General features: G+C 39.3%; 1 protein-coding gene across 1 annotated transcript; it reads right to left on the bottom strand.

Annotated features, from left to right (window-relative positions):
- Positions 1–2,230: 2,230 nt before the first annotated feature.
- Positions 2,231–18,671, bottom strand: LOC119728957 (tyrosine-protein kinase SRK2-like). The gene is made up of 8 exons (XM_038201421.1): positions 18,079–18,671; positions 13,822–13,943; positions 11,501–11,664; positions 10,598–10,766; positions 9,041–9,202; positions 7,187–7,365; positions 6,545–6,701; positions 2,231–5,919 (listed from the first exon to the last, which is right to left on the bottom strand). Exons 1-8 carry the CDS (start codon positions 18,471–18,473, stop codon positions 5,708–5,710), a joined length of 1,560 nt encoding a protein of 519 aa, XP_038057349.1. The 5' UTR covers positions 18,474–18,671; the 3' UTR covers positions 2,231–5,707.
- Between the last annotated feature and the right edge of the window lie 1,437 nt (positions 18,672–20,108).

Genomic DNA, 20,108 nt, shown 5'->3' with positions numbered 1-20,108 from the left:
CTATCAGTAGCAATGACCTACCTCCCAAGGGAAAAGAAATACTATGCAGTGTTTCAAACAGGCTTGAAAAGAGCCAGATTGTCTATCAATGATGCAAACTATATTTATATAAACCATCTGGGAAAAAAATGTTGCAACCTGATGCCACTTTTTTCTTCATATACCATCTCAATGAAGGTCAGTCATTGCAAAAATGATAAGACATGAGAAACATTTCCAATTTTGTTAGAAATACTTTTTTTTTTTTACTCTCCGTAGCCTTTGTACACAACCGCTGAAAAGGCGTCAGGTTGCAACATTTTTCCATCATCTGAATTCTAAACACTTTACAATGAAGATTTTGTTTGTACTTCATGTGAAACTGAAATAAATTCAAAGACAAAAACATTGATAGTTTCCCTGTAGCATTCGCTTTAAACTACTCAATTTGCTTCTCTCTGAATTATTTGCATGAAATATACAGGCCATTCAAAATGAACTCTTAATAAAAACAACGAATACAATCCTGTTTTCTTACCCAACGATTTGTTACCTTAAAATCAGTGAAAGCAAGTAAGATACCCGAATATATTGCATCTTCAGTAATTGTTTCCCCTTAATTCATTTATAAAAAAACATCTCCATGAATAACTCATGCTACTGCTCCATTTTAAACAATCTGTTTACAACATATAAGTTGCTCATAAATAATGATGAAATGAATACAAAAACATCTGGCATTTGCCGTTATGTCTACATTAGCATTTACACTAAGTTAAAACTATTGACTATAGACCTTATTCATAAGGGAGCCATTTTCGATCTTGTTCCCTGAAGCTATTTTACACATTGTAAACTGTTGAAAGGGATGGTGCCGGACTATTTTATGATTGGAGTGCGTTCCAAGCCTCTCTTTTGATTTTTTTCTAAATATGGCTTAAAACATTAGGGTATTTTTAATCACAAATTTTAAATTATTCATCAGAGCAGCATGGTATTATTTTGTATCGAACTTTTAGTTCATTGCTTTGGTTTCTCCTCGCAAGTTCCAAAAATGAAGAGATTACCTCACTTTCAATTAAATATGGCCGAGTTATGGGTAAAGTCTATTGAACAGCCCTGACCCATATCTTGAAGGAAACAAAATTGGACTACTGAAATTTTTTGTAATGTCGCTCTGAAATTCAAGAAAACTCCTGCAGATGGGTCTCAGTTTTTAAGTGTCTGTACATTTAGGTATACAGGGTGTCCCCCCCCCCCCCAAAAAAAAAAAAATGTGCAAGAAGATATCCTTCATTTCTCAAACACTACTTAACATGAGTATTTCATCTTGATGGAGCATATTAATTACACTCTTGTGTATAATCAGTGAAAATTCCATGGACATCCGTTCATGCAAACCAGAGATCTAACAGTTTGTAAAAGGCCATGGGTTTTCCACCCATTCCAATGTGATTTACACAGTTAGTGATATCAGTGCATCAAATTGTCATGAGCCTTTTCACTCTGATGTAAATTAAGTTAAAGGGAATATACATCATTTGCTTTTGCTGTAATTTTCAGAAATGGATGGAATTGGGGGGTTGGAAATATAAAGCAAATATAGTTACACTGACTTTTTGGAGGTTTTTGGTTCGAAAATGCTATAAAAACCAAGAAAAACGATCATTTTCCTGTAGTCTGGTTCCCTGACTCCATATAAGAAGAATTAGAGCAGTTTACATACATTCGGGAATTGTAAGGTCAGAGAACCAGTCTAGCTGGCTCGTACCCGTTCATAGGTTTGTAATCGATTGCAAACAAGTGCAATGGTCAATTGGGGCCAGTATTTGAAAAAAAGCCAGTTGTTTCCAACGCTGATCGGCCGATCAGCGTTGGAAATTGATACAAAAATACCACTTTTCTTGAAAATGACAGTATACCAGGTGCCATAATTTTACAGGATGCTTTAGACTGTCATTTACCAACATCCTATTACGGTATTTCGCAAAAACTTGGTAGTTTTATTTTTCGATGTTTGCAAATGCTGTATATTCCCTTTAACTGTGTAAATCCCATCTCCTTGGAATGGGTGAAAAACCCATAGCTTTTTACAATCTGTTAGCTCTCTGGATTGCATGAATGGATTTCCATGGCATTTTTAATACTGAATAATACACAAAGAGTATAATTAATATGCTCCATCAAGATGAAATACTGCTGTTCAGTACTTTTTGAGAAATAAAGGGATATCTGCTTCCACAACTTTTGGGGGGCACCCTGTAGAGTATCATGACAAGTGCATTTGGGAAGTCAATAAAATGTTACATTATAATTTTAAACAAATAAAGCAGTGAAAAGTGTTTAAAAAAGTAAAAATGAGATGTCAAACAAAAGCCAACCACCACGAACTAGGTAGAACTGTTCAGTAAAATTCAAATGCATGTTTTCAGAAGCTATCAATCTTATCAATGATATAAACGAAATCACCACACTATTTCAAAATTATTCCCTAGGTTTATAGGACATCGATTCAAACAGTGAGATTTTTCTGTATCGTCTCAGATTTGCCTATCATATAAAAGCAAAATACATTAAAATTCCTTGGCAAGAGAATTAAAATTGAATCAATCGGTCATGTTTGTTCCCACTTTATCTACATGTACAGCAACTTACATCCCAAAAATAATGTGAAAAGACATTTTAAAACCTGACACATTCTTCATTGCCGAGTAAAAAAAAGAAAGAGATTACTTTACTTATATACAGACATTTGTTTCCGAGAACGTATTATTTTATAATAATTTAGGAATCTTTAATATATAAGCATGCATTACAAATGAAGTGTTTTGACCATAAATGTAGATAAAAATGGGTCTGGAAATCAGCATGCAGTAGTACTTGGTTTCGTCACTGACTAACAGTGAAATTAATCAGACTCATGACAGGTACAATAAGCATATTAAAAATAAGAAAATTTACAAAAAAATTATAAATGACAAAATCTAAACCAGCAGAAAGTAACTGAGAACTGAAAAACCTGTGTTCAGAGCGGACATGTCACATTAATAATTATTGCCGGATACTCTTACACTTTTAACAAGGTATCTTCATGTAGAGTCTGGCCTCTTGTAAAACAATAATGCAGAACTAAATCAAATTACAGGATCTGACTTGATGCATCACACCATGCGTGTCCATGTGTGCCATTATGAAAATCATTACTGTGTGTACAGATGAACTGTGTAATCATGACCACTGTTGCCAGTGATAGGTTCAATCTGTTTCTGTTTCATAAACGTACAAACACCTAGAAGGTTGTCGACGTACGTTGGTCAGGGTCAGGTGTGCAGCAACTAAATTCTTGATTGGGTTTTGGGAGCCAGGTCTTGAATGTTGATGTTGTCCAGTGCCAGTTTGAAAGTCTTAATGTCAGGTGAAGAGCGGATGTGAGGGTGAAGTTGGTCAGAAGGTTTTTCTCCCAATTCTAAATCCCATTAATAATAATAATCATAGTACTTATAAAGTGCATATCACCACTTGTTCATGTATTGTATAAATTGTCGAGAACCATAATTCAGTGACTATTTGAATTTTGTAAGGAACATTCTAACCAACTGTTTAAGGACAATGAATTCTATTGTACATGTATACTATTCTATCAAATCCTTGGGGAAACAACTGCCTGTCCTGCATTTCACACATCTTTGTTCCTAGTTTCTAGGAACCAACCACTCTTTTCCCCTTTTAACCAAAACAAAGAGTCTAGTACCTTGACAAGCCACATATAATTTAAATAGTAAAAATAGCTCAAGTTCCGAATGACTTTACACAAGTAACCTTTTAGCATATATGATTTATATTACACTTAAAATGCAAAAAGTCTGACTGCCTGGTTACAAATATCAAATCTGATTTTCTTCTTTTTAAGGAAAAGTACCATTTTTTTCTGCATTTTTTACAAGCTGCCAAGCTAAGTCAAACTGATTCATTGCACACAAGAATAATCATTGTGCAAAGTGACAGAAATCAACACAAATTCGTCCCACAATTTGCAAATGAGGGACATTCTCCAGACAGCTGATTACAAAAACAGACAACAGATAGAACTGTACTTGTACAAAGGGCAATGTACATGCATTCCCTTGGAATTGTCTTTCAAAACCATTCCAACTACTCACTTTCAAAGTACATGACATTAGTGTATGGAAAGAAAAGTTGTTTTGTGTAAATGAGGGGAAACTATCAATACTGAGGACATGCCTTTGTTCTTACATACCTTATTGTATTATGTATCTAAGTGTGTAGTTTACAGCGCAATCTCTACTTTTGTTATCATGAAGCAAGAAGTCATTGCAAATCGTTGCCTTCCCTATTTTTTAAAGAATGTGATACCGTGAGCATACATCTGTGCACCTGTGGGACATTTTCAATTTAAGACAGGGTGGCTGACTGAATAAGCCTCTGTACTGATGACGTCACACTTTGTTCCTATGGAGCCAGTGGGGGCCCACGGTCCACTGAGCACCATAGGAAAGCACACACGTAAACAAAGTGTGACGTCATCAGTACAGAGGCTTACTGCAGGCCATGCTTAAATCAGTTTTGCTCAGGGCTATGGATTTTGACAGGTATGGATCAATGACAATGCCATAGCCATACACACAATGATTCAGAGATGGCCTTATTTAGCCAGCAAAGTTTTCGAGCCGCCCCTGGCCATGTCCAAATTACTTGACTACGGCTTGAAATTACACACAAGTCTATGGGAAGTGGCTGCAGCCGCTACCATGGGCTTCGTGCAGAAGTACCCCATCAACGCCCAGAAAAGGAGAGTTGGGGGTGACCTAGACTGGTTCCCGATCCATCCACTGCGTATTTCGAATGTATCCAAAGTTATTGGAGGCGGGGATTAGTCTCGGAGACCATTGCAAGTTGAATTTGAAGGTATTCCCGCGCCGATGACGCCTGACGCTCACGCCAAGACGCAGTGGCTATATCTTTTGTACATTCAGCATGTTCAGGAAGTCGTGAGTACTTCGCACGCGAACCAGTACAGTACAGTACGCGCACGCTGTGTGTCCCGTCCACGGAGCTCTCAAAAAAAGGTAAAAACGCACCCTCTTTTGTTGGCGCACAGAGCCCATAGACATGTGTAATTTCAAGCCGTGGCCAAGTAATTCGGACACGACCTAATACTTACTCTAACGTGAAGTGGAATAGCAGCATTTTCAATATATTTTTTATTGTAAAGACAAAATTGTTTACTTAGAGTACAAAACCGATTCATGTTCAGATACATGAGTTCTAACTTCCGTTATGTTTTTTGTATCGCACTGTAATCCCCCAAACAAAGATGGACACAGGTCACATTACACTTAAGTGACGGGTTCTAATTTTGCCATCACCTATCCAAAAACACTACAGCCAGTCAGTATTTGATTTGATTACCTCCAACAATTGGAGCATGTAAAATTCACATACTTGATTTTCTAGAAATTTTATTGTATTTTAAGAATGGTTGGTTTAATCTACGTTTTTAATGCATATTCCTTTCCCTCATACCACAATAAAGATAGGTTCATACTTCATGCGAAGCGAATTCGCTGCGAAATTCGCTGAAATATGTTGATTTCACGAATTCGCACCGCGAATACTTACCATGACGTCACAAATTCGCGTTTGCTTTCGCTTTCGCGCCGAATATGAACCGGGTGTTAGGAATTATTTAATCGCATCCCAACCATTATCAATTGATGCCAGATGGTTCCCTGTACTGGTCACCAGTGTTGACAAAGAACTCCTCTAGTTTCCATTGGAGAGTTTCAAACGTCGGTCGGTCTAGCGGAGTAGCCTTCCAGCATTCGAGCATGATGTCGTACAGCTCCGGGGGGCATCCCGGCGGACACGGCATACGGAAACCCGTCTCCACCATGTCAAGTACTTGTTTATTGGTGTAACCTGCAGAACAAAATGGATGAAAAATCATAAAATAATCATAATGTTAAAAAATGTTTGCAAATCTAAAGCAATATTCACAACTGAAAGACAGATTTATCACCCAGAAAACTGCACACCCATCCCCCACTACATGTAAACTCCACTGGGCTACAGTCTGTTCACAAGTTAACTTATCTGGAGAGTACAGCAACATTAGGAAACAGGAAATTTGTGCAAGAACAGGAAAAAAGATGTGAAATCAGGCAAAGAAAACACCAAAGCAGATTCAAAGCAAATAAAAACGTGGAAAAGCTTGGGCAACCAAAAAACAGAAGTTCCTGTTTAAACAGGAAGATTCTCATGCCTGCTATGTCATGAAAACACTGTGACTAGTCAAACTCAATCAACAGACCATGCAGGCAAGTTGTGGGCACAGCTGGCTTATCAATCACCGTAAGTCAAAGCAAAGCTGTATCAAGTTACATAAACAGTCACAGCCAGTCAATCCTGCTTTATATAGGCTGGGAATTCTTAACTGTTGAAAACAGTCATTTGATTGGACAACTTGGCATAGAATGTATGTTTCCAAAGAAGGGTTACTGCTCATTCAAGCAGTCACTTGGTCGTGTTCGTAATAAAACAGTACCTGCATAAGGTATTCTGCCATATGTGACAATCTCTGTGAGTAGAATTCCGAAGGACCAGACGTCAGATTTGATAGTGAAGGCAAGGTAGTTAGCTGCTTCTGGAGCTGTCCACTTGATTGGGAACTTGGCACCAACACGAGACTCATAAATATCATCCTGAAACACCGAACACAATGAAGTATGTATGTTTAATGTTGAAACTGTTAATAGTCATTCAAATCTGTGCAAAAATAACAACCTCTTTATACATTTATTGCAAAATCACTGAAGGGGTCTCATCATTGCGTCACTTGTCATGATCACTGCAAAAAATGACAGTCTTTGGAAAGCTTTCATTGGCCTGGTTAGCAGGGGTAATAACATTGTAACACACTTTGATAACCTGTGTCATTGATATGTGCGCTATATAAATCAATATTATTATTATTCAAATATTTTCTTTTTTAAAGGCCACTGCATTCTGTGGAGAGTTTTTACAAGAAGCATTTGTTCCTCTTTGTGCATCGGAACCGGGTACTCGACACATGACTGTGCAGCTAAATATTTGAGAAATGTCTTGACATGTGGGCACTTGCGTATGACGCAATTGGCACACTGAGTGTGCTAGGTGTAAGGGATCAGTCTAGGTGTAATGGACCCACCTTGATGATTCTTGCCAGGCCAAAGTCTGCCACTTTACAGATATTGGCTTCTCCTACCAGGACATTCCTGGCGGCTAGATCCCTGTGGATGTAGCTCTGTTTCTCCAGGTAGGCCATGCCGGAAGCCACCTGCGACGCCGTATCAATCAGCTCTGGAAGCTTCAACATTCGACCCTTTGCTGTAGTCAAATACAAGGGAAAAAATACTGCAAGTTAAACCTGCACGATCCCCTGGCATCCTGGCAGTATTAATACCTTGCTCTATGATTAATACAGTCAGTTAGTAAACATACTTCTCAGTTGACTTAACCAAAATCAACAATGACCTTATTTGACCCCTAGATGACCTTTGACCTCAAATGTCTCAAGTCATCTGAAGTCCCCATAACCAAAGATTATTGTCATCAAGTTTGGTTAAGATCGAAGTCTGACTTTTCATATGACAGCACTAAACAGTTAACCTAACCAAAATGGAATACATGGACACACAGAAGGAACACACTATCGCAAGATCCCCCTTTGTTGGCTTAAAGGGGCACTAGGTCCTGAAATGCCCGAAAATGTTATGTTTTGGATTGTTTACTTAGCCTATTTCAAACATCTGGTTGAAAGGAAACCAACCTAATGTCTTACCGTTCCCGAGAAAAGACGAAAAACACCACTTGTTTACATCGGACATGACGGAGTACGAATACTTTTTTTCGTGTCGTTCTCATGTACGCTATACACATTGTGGGTCTCGGGAACAGTGCGCGGTGACCAATCACCAATGCAATAAATTGTGGTTTCTTCAACGTCCGCAGAAGGCGAACACTTTACGCGTCACAACTAGCATCCAAACAGCTCGAATTTATGGGGTCGCAAAAGTGGACCCCGAAATTCATTCTCGCACGCATAATACAGGAATAACACAAAAACGCCTAGTTTTGAAAGGATAGTTGTGTGGATGTTTATATCCTACTTTTGAAGTTATTTCTGATTATCATCATCTCGTTCAAAGCGCGTTTTGTAGCCCAATTGGGCTGTTCCAGGACCTAGTGTGCCTTTAAAAGCCAGGGGGATAAAAAATATGTGTACAATTGTTGAGACACTGAATGTATCCTTGCCAGTCAATAAAAGAGCGCACAATGACCAATTACATCATGACATTTAGTCATGTGACCACAGCAGCTCATTCAGACTCGCTCACAAGCACAGTGTGAAATGTACAGAAACCAATGGTGGGTGGGGCTCGTTGCAAAATCGGTAATGGTCCATTCAAAGGAAAATCTGACTTCTGACAAACAAATGTTTGACTTGTAGCAATAATCATGACCTTGATTGTGTTTTGCATTTAAAATTCCTGTTAATGAGCCCTTCAGGAAATATTTTCATCACAAGTTATACCTTAGGGGGACCCGGGACATTAAAGAGACATTTTAATGTCTCTCTAATGTCACAACTCTTATTTAGAGGCAAAATTGTCTCCAAAAGGTACCGTTTCCCGTAATGTGAATGTGAATTTATGTGAAAGCATAACAGGGGTATTATTCATACTTGTTCTTTCGGTTTGATTATCTTCAAAGACTGACCTAGGCCACTCATTTCTTGGAAATAAAAATAATATAAAAAAACACACAGTGCCTTGAACAAACAAGGTAGCACATATGCATGTACATGTGGAAAGATCCCCTGTAAATTACAGTATCTTGAAGTGTTTAGTTTGTGCAGACTGTCCAAGGTACATGTACATGTAAAAGATAAATAAAAAAGATAAGGCTATACATACCTTAGAGATTTTCCCATGACAGGTGAACCCTAATACACCTGTTACACCCAGGTCATATAAACGAGAACAGTCAGTTAAATACTCACATGTCTGTAGGAAGTCCAACAGGGCCCCATTGATCATGAGTTCTGTAACGATGTACATGGGTTCCTCCATGGTGCAGACAGCATACAGCTGGATCAGCTTCGGGTGTCTCAGCTTCTTCATAATTTGAGCCTCTTTGAGGAAGTCGTCTTTGTTCATAGTACCTGTCAAGGTGGATTTAAATCACAAAGAATTACAAATTAAAACCAAACACCTAAACTTGGACCTGTTATAGTTGAAATAACCAATTGGACTCCAAGAAACCAAACCAGGAAAAGAAGGAGACAAAACAGAAGATGGAGGGATGAACTAAGAACATATAACGGCATTGCATGACAACAGACGGCTCAAGATAGAGTGAGATGGAAAATTGGTGAAGAGGCTTTCTTCCTGCAGCGGAGCGAAATTAGTTGCCTATTAAATATTTGACGTATTTTATATTCCCTCCTTCAAATGACAATAAAATCAAGGTTTGTGTACATGTACATGTAACACCATTTTCCTGTTGGGGTTTAGCCCTATTCCCTTCTCAATCCTCCAAAATCCTCATGGCGTTTTTGGAGGATTTTGTAGGATTGAGGATGAATGGTGTTTGAGAAACATGAGGATTTGGGAGGATTGAGGATGAATGGTGTTTGAGAAACATGAGGATTTGGGAGGATTGAGGATGAATTGTGCTTTAGCCCATGAGGATTTTGGGTGATTGAGAATGAATGGTGTTTGAAGAAGAGGAGGATTTTGGAGGATTGAAGATGAATGCATTTTTTTTTAGGCAGGACTGTCTGACCATTTAAAAGGATTGAGGCGCTGGGTATCCTTCATTTGAAAATAAGTGCACAATTTTGGAGGATTTTGGAGGATTGAGGATGAATGGTGTTTGAAGAAGAGGAGGATTGTGGATGAATGCATTTTTTTTAGGCAGGACTGTCTGACGATTTAAAAGGATTGAGGCGCTGGGTATCCTTCATTTGAACATAAGTGCACAATTTTGGAGGATTTTGGAGGATTGAGGATGAATGGTGTTTGAAGAAGAGGAGGATTGTGGATGAATGCATTTTTTTTAGGCAGGACTGTCTGACGATTTAAAAGGATTGAGGCGCTGGGTATCCTTCATTTGAACATAAGTGCACAATTTTGGAGGATTTTGGGTGATTGAGAATGAATGGTGTTTGAAGAAGAGGAGGATTTTGGAGGATTGAAGATGAATGCATTTTTTTTTAGGCAGGACTGTCTGACCATTTAAAAGGATTGAGGCGCTGGGTATCCTTCATTTGAACATAAGTGCACAATTTTGGAGGATTTTGGAGGATTGAGGATGAATGGTGTTTGAAGAAGAGGAGGATTGTGGATGAATGCATTTTTTTTAGGCAGGACTGTCTGACGATTTAAAGGATTGAGGCGCTGGGTATCCTTCATTTGAACATAAGTGCACAATTTTGGAGGATTTTGGAGGATTGAGGATGTTCTTAGCAAAAATGGCCTTTGGGGTTAGGGTTAACTGGACTTGTGGATCAATTTGTGACCATGACTGGACTTGTGAGAATTTGCTTCAAATGTACCTGGTTTCAACGTCTTGATTGCCACCGGAGTTGTGTTGTTCCACAGCCCCTCCCACACCTCACCAAACTGACCGCCTCCTAGCCTCTTGACCATCTGCAGAGAATTCCTAGGGATCTCCCATTGGTCAGCCGTGTTGTAGGACAAGCCAATCGTTTGTGGCTTCTCCACCTGAAGAAGTTGAAAGTTAAACAAGAATATTCATGTGTGAGGAAATATCTTGACACGTTCTCTGTGATATATCAAGATGGGACTGTTTCAGTAGACTGAGTCTGATTATAATCATTGAAATAATGGATGACATCTCGTGTTTTTTTTTCCCCTACAAAATTATGAAAGCACACTAGGTTTGTGTAATCTTGAATACACTACATGTATGTACATGTACAAAAGTGTATATGACAAACAAAGTTAAGTTGCAAATACTAAATTAGGTACATATGTTCTTCATGACCATTCCAGTTTCAGATTGCTGGCTTTACTGGAAACCAACAAGTCACATTAGGCCAAAAAAAAAAGTCTCCAGTTTCTGGTATGGAGCTTGCCCAAAAAGTGGTGCGGCGACGCGGCTTTTTTTTTTTACCTGATTTTTTTGCTTCAAATGTCGGCTGATGACTGCAAATGGTGCCCGACTAAACTTAGTGCAAATATATGGGAGTCCAGAGAGGCCACATAAACCTTATTCTCGACCATAATCCAATCTAAAGACACGTTAAAATTGTGCAGCAGCAGGATTTCAGTCAAACCAGTGAGTTTGGCGGTTTTGAGACATCATCTTTCATTGAAAAAAAAACTTTTTCATTTTGCCGACGCGCATTGCTACGGTGACGCGCGCGCATACCAGAAACCGGAGACTTTTTTTTTTTGGCCTTACATTACTATTTAAAAATGCATGACCATCTTACCAATACACATGGTTTACGGAGGTTAACACACAGCCCGTCGGCTTCCACTGTGTAGTGTTTGACAAGATCCGTCAGTGTGGTGAATGTAGATCGCCGTGCAATGAAATAACCTCCATGATCAAGTTGCCGTATTCTGTAGTGCTTAACAGTATCGCCATCTCGTACTGGGAAAGTCAAACATAATACACCAAATGCTAAATGGGATCTGCAAATGTTCTTTTAAATAGTGAGAGGAGTTTTATCACTTACAATTAACCATGGGCCTTATGCACGAGTTGGCCATATTGAATTGAAAGTGAGGTAAAATCTTAATTTTTGGAGCTTGCGAAGCAAAATGAAAGCAAATTAATTACTAATTAATTCAAGGCTGCTTCAATAAATAATTTAAAATTTGTAATTAAACATTCCCTCGTGTTTAAAGCCAGATTTAAAAAAAATGACAGCAAAATAAAACTGCGATATGCCTGCATAAATAGTCTGGCGCCATCCAATTCAACAGTTCATAATTTATGAAATACATTCAGGGAACTTGACAAAATGGCAAACTCGTGCATAAGGCCCATTCTATTGGCCCACAATGTTTTGACCAAGACCAGCCTAATGTCCGACAAAACCTACACTCTGATCAGTTTAATGGGCAGGCTCTTCATGAACCAAAAAGACTGTTAGGCCAAAACAAAAAATAAGTCAGTCTCTGGTCAGCGCGCGCTTCGATTTTAATCATACGCGTCAATCTTTTTTTTCCCCAAAATGTTCCGCGGTAGCTTCAACAGTGCCCTCTATTGCCGCACCTCCACATTTTTTTTTTACCAAAGAGCACCAAGGAATGGGAAATTGCACCACGGCAAATGATCGAGAGCACCCAGGCAAATTATGGAGGACACCAATGTACATGAGGACACCAAAAAAGCAAAATAGTACCCCACCTTGTCTGTACAATCCAAGGTTAAAAAAAAAGAAAAAAAAAGCAGCGTCGCCGCGTCGATTCCGGAACTTTGGTCTGACCAGAGACCGACTATTTTTTTTTTTTGGCCTTAGTGAGCAAATAGGCCTACTGTTACAATTTGAGACCATGGAGCAAGTTTAGCTTACAGGTTACAGAAAGGGGTAGGTTGTATTTTTAACCCTAACTCCCTACTGTCTTTTACTATTGGACCAAGTCTGCCAAAATCCATCAATCACACTGCTTCCAATGCATGCTTTGCTTTAAGCCTCCAGGCCAAAGTCCATCATACTCCTTCAATGTTTAGTCAAACCAGGCCTGCAGGACCAAGTCCCCCCAAAATCCACAAAAATGGGGGGATGGATTTTGATGGAGTTGGGGAGGTTAGGGTTAAGGTTGGTTTTGAATATATTCTGTTTTCAAAATCAAACCAAATGGTGTAAATCAAACCGAATCTTAAAAATCTGGATTTCAATCCCACCACTAGTGACATCTTAGAGACAAATCGGTCTATAATAATGTTTATTTTCGATTTAACTTCCCTTTACACGTACATGTACGTGCTAGTCAAATGGTTTCCTTTGTTTGGGAGGATTTTGGTTTTGTTATTTATATTTTGTATATATACGTTCTTATATATACACATGGTATATATTTCCCCTTTTTCAGGGGTTGGGAAGCAAACGAAGGCCACACTTTTTTTTTACCCTGCTGAATCCAACAGGATGGAGCCTGTTCATGGGCGTCGCCAGGATTTTTTCTAGAGGGGGGCAAAACATATTTTTGCCAAAAAAATGTCTGTATTTCTCAACACAATCTCGATTTATCAGTTTTAGAGGGGGGCAGGGACATTTTGCCCTCCCTCTCCCACCATTAAATTTATACCACTAGGACTTCCGCGCCTCTTTTTCCTCCTTTTTTTTCCTTCCCTTTTGTTTTTGGTTTTGTGCTTTTTTGCTTTTCCGGGGGGGGGGGGGGGGGGGGGCAAGTGCCCCCCCCCCCCCCCTCGCGACGCCCATGAGCCTGTTGGGTACATTCCTGATGCAAAATGTTGGATTCAGCAGGCAACTTAACTACATCACAATGCCATGTTGGACTACATTGGATTCAGCAGACAACTGAAAATAAAGCACATTGGATTGAGCAGGAAACTCCGGTTGCACTCTGCTGGATTTAGGAGGGCAGTCCTGAGAAACTACTAGGGGGGTTAGGGTTAAATTAAATTTAGTATGCTACCTCTTAATATTAAATGTGCATATATGTCTGTACAGAGTCACCTGTATAACAGTACAACAGTGGTGTAATACTATTTTTATGTTGTACATGTACATGATGTATCATTTATTTTTAAACATGTAAGACACAATTTCATTCTTACGTGATAAGGAGAAGTCTCCCCTTCTGCTTTCACTCTCTCTGATTAAAAAGGATCCGTGCTCATTCTGTGGTAGCAGTAACTTCTTCTCTGCATCGACTCTCTTTATATTTTGGAAATACCATCTGCAGGAAAAGCAACAACAAACGAGTCATCAGATTTGAGGCATGACATTATAATTCTAATGCACTAATAAACATGTTGTGAAACAGATAACGTGCATTGGTTACATTCCACATCATGTCAATCTTGGCTGCCCAATTTTGCACAGGGTACATCACTAGATCTGTGGATAATGAGCTACACAGTTACTGCAGTTACATAATGTACACATGTGTGCATTTGTTTAAAGGGAATAAACAACATTTGCAAACATCGAAAAATAAAACTACCAAGTTTTTACGAAATACCTTACTAGGATGTTGGTAAATGACAGTCTAAAGCATCCTGTAAAATTATGGCACCTGGTGTAAAATCATTTTCAAGAAAATGGTATTTTTGTATACATTTCCAACGGTGGTCGGCCGACCACCGTTGGAAAAACCTAACTATTTTTCAACTTCTGCTCAAAATTTACCCTTTTTTTTCAGTCCAAATTTTGTTTGCTATTGGTTACATGTTCATTAACGGGCGCAGGCCAGCTAGACTGGTTCCCTTACCTTACAATTTTTCGGCATCTATAAATTGATCCATTTTATCTTTAGTGGAGTCAGGGAACCAGACTACTTGAACATTTTTGTTTTTCTTGGCTTTTCCAGCATTTTCGAACGCAAAACTTCAAACATGTCAGTGTAATAATATTTGATCTCTTATACTAACCCCTCAAATAGTTCATGTCTGAAAATTACAGCAAAAGCCAATGATGTACATTCCCTTTAAAGGGAACATGTACATGTAAACAGATTTAATACATTATAGTATCAATGAAATTACTGTTTATGGAATGGCCAGCACCTATAATTAACCTACATACATGTACACATGCCTACTGTACATGTGGTGTTTATGTAATGAACAGATTGTTACCAAATTTGGAAAGCCAAATACATGTCATGAGCATACATGTACATGTACATGTGGATAAAGGACGATTGTTTCTCAATACTTGCAGGTTAATACTTTTGGTTTTGAGTGTAAGTCACTGTAAATACGATATGACTCAAGGGTATTTTGATAAGCTTACAGATAGAAAAAAAATATGTTTTGATTTCCTTCAAAAACATTATACACGTATACAATGTATTGTATACATTTGTACTACAGAGTACAATGTAATGTACATCTGTAGTACAATGTACATAAAGTGAGCAAGCACTCAAGTTCACGACCAATGTCAACTAATCCTTTTTTCTGCAAAGCAATTTTTAAAACTATTTTCGACAAAGATTTGTCTTGTTTCACTTCATGAAGAGGACATGATGGATGTGTAATATGCATGTGTAATATTATTTGCCCCCAAAAAAGTTTTTTTGCAAACAGAAAGTATACACTGTTCTCATTATGTACACTGTAATTACTATAAAACCACCACAACATCATCATGCTGTTTCCAAATTTTTCATATGGATGCAACCAGGCCACAAGCCTGTTTTAAACGTACTTGTAATACCAGTCGAGCACATTACTCCCATTCATAAAATACCTTTAAGTCAAAAAGTCAACAATTATAAATGTCCAATGATTTTGTTCAACTAGTTTACTTCATGTTTCCCCTGTGACTCCAAACAACCCTGATAAACCTGCTTGAACATTTCTATACCTCCACTTCATACTACATGTACTATGCCTTGGCAGACACCACCTTTGCCAAGAGTTGGGGAGTATGGTAAGGGGGGCTGGAGAGCCCCTTCTTGTACAATTTGTACATGGACTACTTGATGAAAACCTTTCTGTATGAAGCGTCAAAACTCAAAAAGACAAAACCACTGACATTTCCAGCACACCCACAACCTTGCAGAAGTATGCATAAAAGACTGCATAAAAGACTGCTTAAATGTGCCATCAGCAACATCCGAACTTTCCTGGTCCGGATATATGCTGATGATCTCATCCTTTTCCTCAACACTGCACACACCCTCCAAAATGCTGCCGCCCTCCTCAACGACGTTTTTCAATCAAATTTAGTCTCAAGATCAACCTTCAGAGACGAAAGACGATGATATCCACCTCACAACCATTTACCCCAACACCTCCTATCTCTCCTTGGTGTAAATCCAAATCAACAACATGGACATCAAAAACACGAGACATTCAAGTATCCAGGCTGCCAGAAACACAAATATAACACGACCAACCCAACACCAGCGACCTCGAATTTATTAACTACCGGGTTGACAGTGTTCGAACAAGTTTTGCTGCTAACAAGACACTGTTGATAAATCATTGGATTATGTGAAAATTGCGAGTTCTATAACCGGATAGCCTGATTAGAAGTACACTGACCTATTCCAGTCAAAACTGGAACCCACTGAAAAAGCAAAAGTAACATTTGGATGCTGTGTATGGGGCTTTCAAGGCAGAATGGCCTGTAGTGGATTTTGCAAGTCAACACAGCTTAGTAAGGAACACAAGTTTCACTAAACCAATGCCAGAATTCACCAAATCTACGGCACCTCTAACGTCACAACCTTTTAGCAAGACAGCTGCCGTTGTCATATCATGCCCGGAGTTTCAGACCTCACAAAAAAAACTGCTCTTCAATGCCGACAAATATCGGAAATGAGGCCGCCCCACCCCAACTCTCCTCCAACAAGTCTGTGCAAACTGACAATGTACAGAGGCCCAACTTTTTGACATGGCACGTCCATGGACATTGAAGTTTCCCGATATAATATGCAAGTATCCTGCCAATCGTTAGATTAAGGAAGCAGTAAAACCAAACAAATGAATGACTATATACATGAATGTTGCCTCTTGGTTCTTGGTTGGTTCTTGGTTGGTTCTTCTCCTAAATACTCCACGTGGGAGTTTATACAGGAGGCCAGAAACACCGGGGCAAACCCCTTCTCTTAGCGATAAGTGTTTACTGGGTTCTTTTACGTGCATTTATACAACACACAGGACCTACGGCTTAACGTCCCATCCGAAGGACGAAGCAATAATGGTTAAGTGCCTTGCTTAAGAGCACAAGTGTCCGCCGGCGGGCTCGAACCCACGTCACTGTTGCCTCTGAAACACCAGAACGTGAGTCCGGTGTTCTTAACCGCTAGGCCATCACACTCCTCTTTCAATCTCCTTTCCTCATTCCCATCCTTGAACTTTCAACCAATTATGTTTTTTACCCATCAGACTGTTTGTTCACACCTGGATCACTATCCCGATCTGCAATTTCCCCTCTAATGTTCCTTGAGATTGGCCTGGGTACACCTAGACTCCGATACAAGTTGACCTTGATTTGAGTCACTTAATACTGGTTGGCTCTTAATACTGGTTATCAAGTTTGGGGTTTGAGTTGACCTGTTAGGCCAAAAAAAATAATAGTTCTGCTTCCGGTTTCCCTACCTACCCTATTCTGACAGCCCTTACCCTAATTTTTTTTATGGAAAAAATGAAGTAAAAAACACCCAAAACCATCGATTTCTACCTTTTACCCTTGACTACACGCAGACGCCGCCATAGGATCATACACACCTACCCTATTTTCAAACGCCACATAATCGGAAGCAGAACTATTTTTTTTTTGGCCTTACCATCGTTCATGTAGTCATACTCATCCACAATCCTGTCTCTAGTACCTGTGGCCTACCCACCTCCAACGTTCTTCGTTTTGTAGAAATTGGCTGTTGCAACTTGTCCAACTCCAATTGCTTGTTGTATTTATATTGTAAGCTGGCTGTCATTGATTAAAAAGACGACACTGCTTCTTATCGCCCTGTCCTTCAGTGTCCTTGGTTTCTTACATTGATTGGCTACTTGTCATTTTGTTTTAACGTAAAACAAAGTGTAAATTAAATATAGAATTTTGTTCATAAACTTGATTGTTAATAATACTATAAATCGAGTACCAAAGTCAGACGCCAGTTGTTTTTGTTCAGGTTCACACACTTTACTATGCGCTAGAACCAGAATACATGGCACACTTCGGTACTACCGGTACATTAAATTAATATCTTTCCTTTTTTTTTAAATTAGGTTAGCACTTTAGTTAACAAGTTCAAATGATTACAGTATTTCATAAAAATGATTATGCAACTGCACTTTTTAAGTACACTGACACTCACAGTAACTTTGTGTTATAACCTCAAGGTCATTAATACTTACGGCTCTGATTCCAATGATTGCCTTTTGGCTACATAATTACAAGGAATGTACCCCTCCTTCTTCGTGGTTCTTGAACGTGCAAGCCACCAGTCCCCACTGTCATTCTGAACCTCGAGTTCCTCCCCCTTCCTGAAACTCAAGTCCTCGTTGGTTCTGGCATCATAGTCAAACAGGGCAACGTAGAGTTTAAAACCGGGGGCGACCGATGTCGATGGGCCACCGGTCTGGCGGGGCAAAGCATCGGCATGATGTATTCTGTGCTGCGGAGGCTGGTGGTTGTGTGTGGAGTTGACGGCCTGCGGTTGTTGCTGCTGTTGCTGCGCCCCGATGTCTGTTCGTACACCGGCCTGTGGGTTGTAATTCCTCTCCTTCGGTCCTCCACAGCAATTCCCCATGATGAGGAATTATCTTTCCTCCTCTTTCCTACTGTAACATGTAAACAGTGGCCAGAATAGTTGACGTTTCCGGTAAAATCTGATGCCGTGGAGACTCTCTCACAACAAGGAAATGTGCCTCAGAACTGCCGACTGAATGATAATACTAGGAACGGGTCAACCGCATTACGCCTCACACATCGAAAATGACAGCGTGAGTCATAAGAAAATAAATCTACAAATGTCCCCAAAATATCCCTGGTCTTTTATAATTGATGCGTTGCAGTACAATAAGGTCCTCTTTTGCATTTCGTAGATGGTGTTAAATTTCTTGCAAGATGTTTACTCTGCAAATGTGGTAACGATGTCAAATGTTTTTGCATGATGTCATCACGCGGATGCATATGACCTCTATTTGCACTTGTCAGTGACCTGCCCTTATTGGGTGTGTGCCGAAAGGGTTCACAAACTCAAAATATAAGGAGGGATGCTATTGGCCTATTGTCGGGAAAAGTAAGACAACGGAGTTACGTAAGCGAATCATGTCAACCTGTACCAACATGAAGCTGCAGGTGAAACAGATAATGAATTGATATCTGGCACCATTGTAACGATCGCCAATTAAATGATAGGCGCGCGGGCAATTTGTGACTACGCGCGAAATTTAAATGTTTGCCTATTAAAAGGGAATATACATCATTTGCTTTTGCTGTAATTTTCAGAAATGGATGGAATTGGGGGGTTGGAAATATATAGCAAATATAGTTACACTGACTTTTTTGAGGTTTTGGGTTCGAACATGCTAAAAAAAAACAAGAAAAACAATCATTTTCCCGTAGTCTGGTTCCCTGACTCCATATAAGAAGAAACAGAGCAGTTTACATACATTGGGGAATTGTAAGGTCAGAGAACCAGTCTAGCTGGCTTGTACCCGTTCATAGGTTTGTAATCGATTGCAAACAAGTGCGATGGTCAATTGGGGCCAGTATTTGAAAAAAAGCCAGTTTTTTCCAACGCTGATCGGCCGATCAGCGTTGGAAATTGATACAAAAATACCACTTTTCTTGAAAATGACAGTATACCAGGTGCCATGATTTTACAGGATGCTTTACACTGTCATTCACTAACAGTCCAGCAAGGTATTTCAAAATGATTTGGTAGTTTTATTTTTTGATGTTTGCAAATATTCCTCCGACTGATGATCACACTGCTTATCGATCGCCATTATACATGAACTTGAAGTCAATTACTTCCCGTTATAATTATATCGAATTGTGCATGAATAGCGGATCGCAGATAGGGGTACATTTTTCTTGCTCTAGCATGGAAGCATCAGGGCTAATTAAATAATGGTGACATATAACTTTTTTGGTGACATTATTCCGGTTCACCGTCCAAAATGCTAACTTTTTTGAGCCACTCAGTGTGTACGCGCCCAGCAGTCGAGCGGCTGGATATGCGGTTAACAGGTTACGAATCGTCTGAAAGATTCAAACGAAAGATGATCAAATGAGCTTTAATTTTGATGGTGTCTCGAACACCTTGAAGAGTAACTTGTGAGTGTTTTTACTGACTTTCTGAAGTTGGGGCACTCATCATATGGGTGAGTTCACTGCACCCATAGGGTCACTTTTAAAAGCGGACACTCATGGACAC

Source organism: Patiria miniata, unplaced genomic scaffold (assembly GCF_015706575.1).
Source record: "Patiria miniata isolate m_02_andy unplaced genomic scaffold, ASM1570657v1 HiC_scaffold_20, whole genome shotgun sequence".
In the NCBI taxonomy this organism is placed as follows: domain Eukaryota; kingdom Metazoa; phylum Echinodermata; class Asteroidea; order Valvatida; family Asterinidae; genus Patiria; species Patiria miniata.
This window is presented reverse-complemented; position numbering and strand designations above follow the sequence as displayed.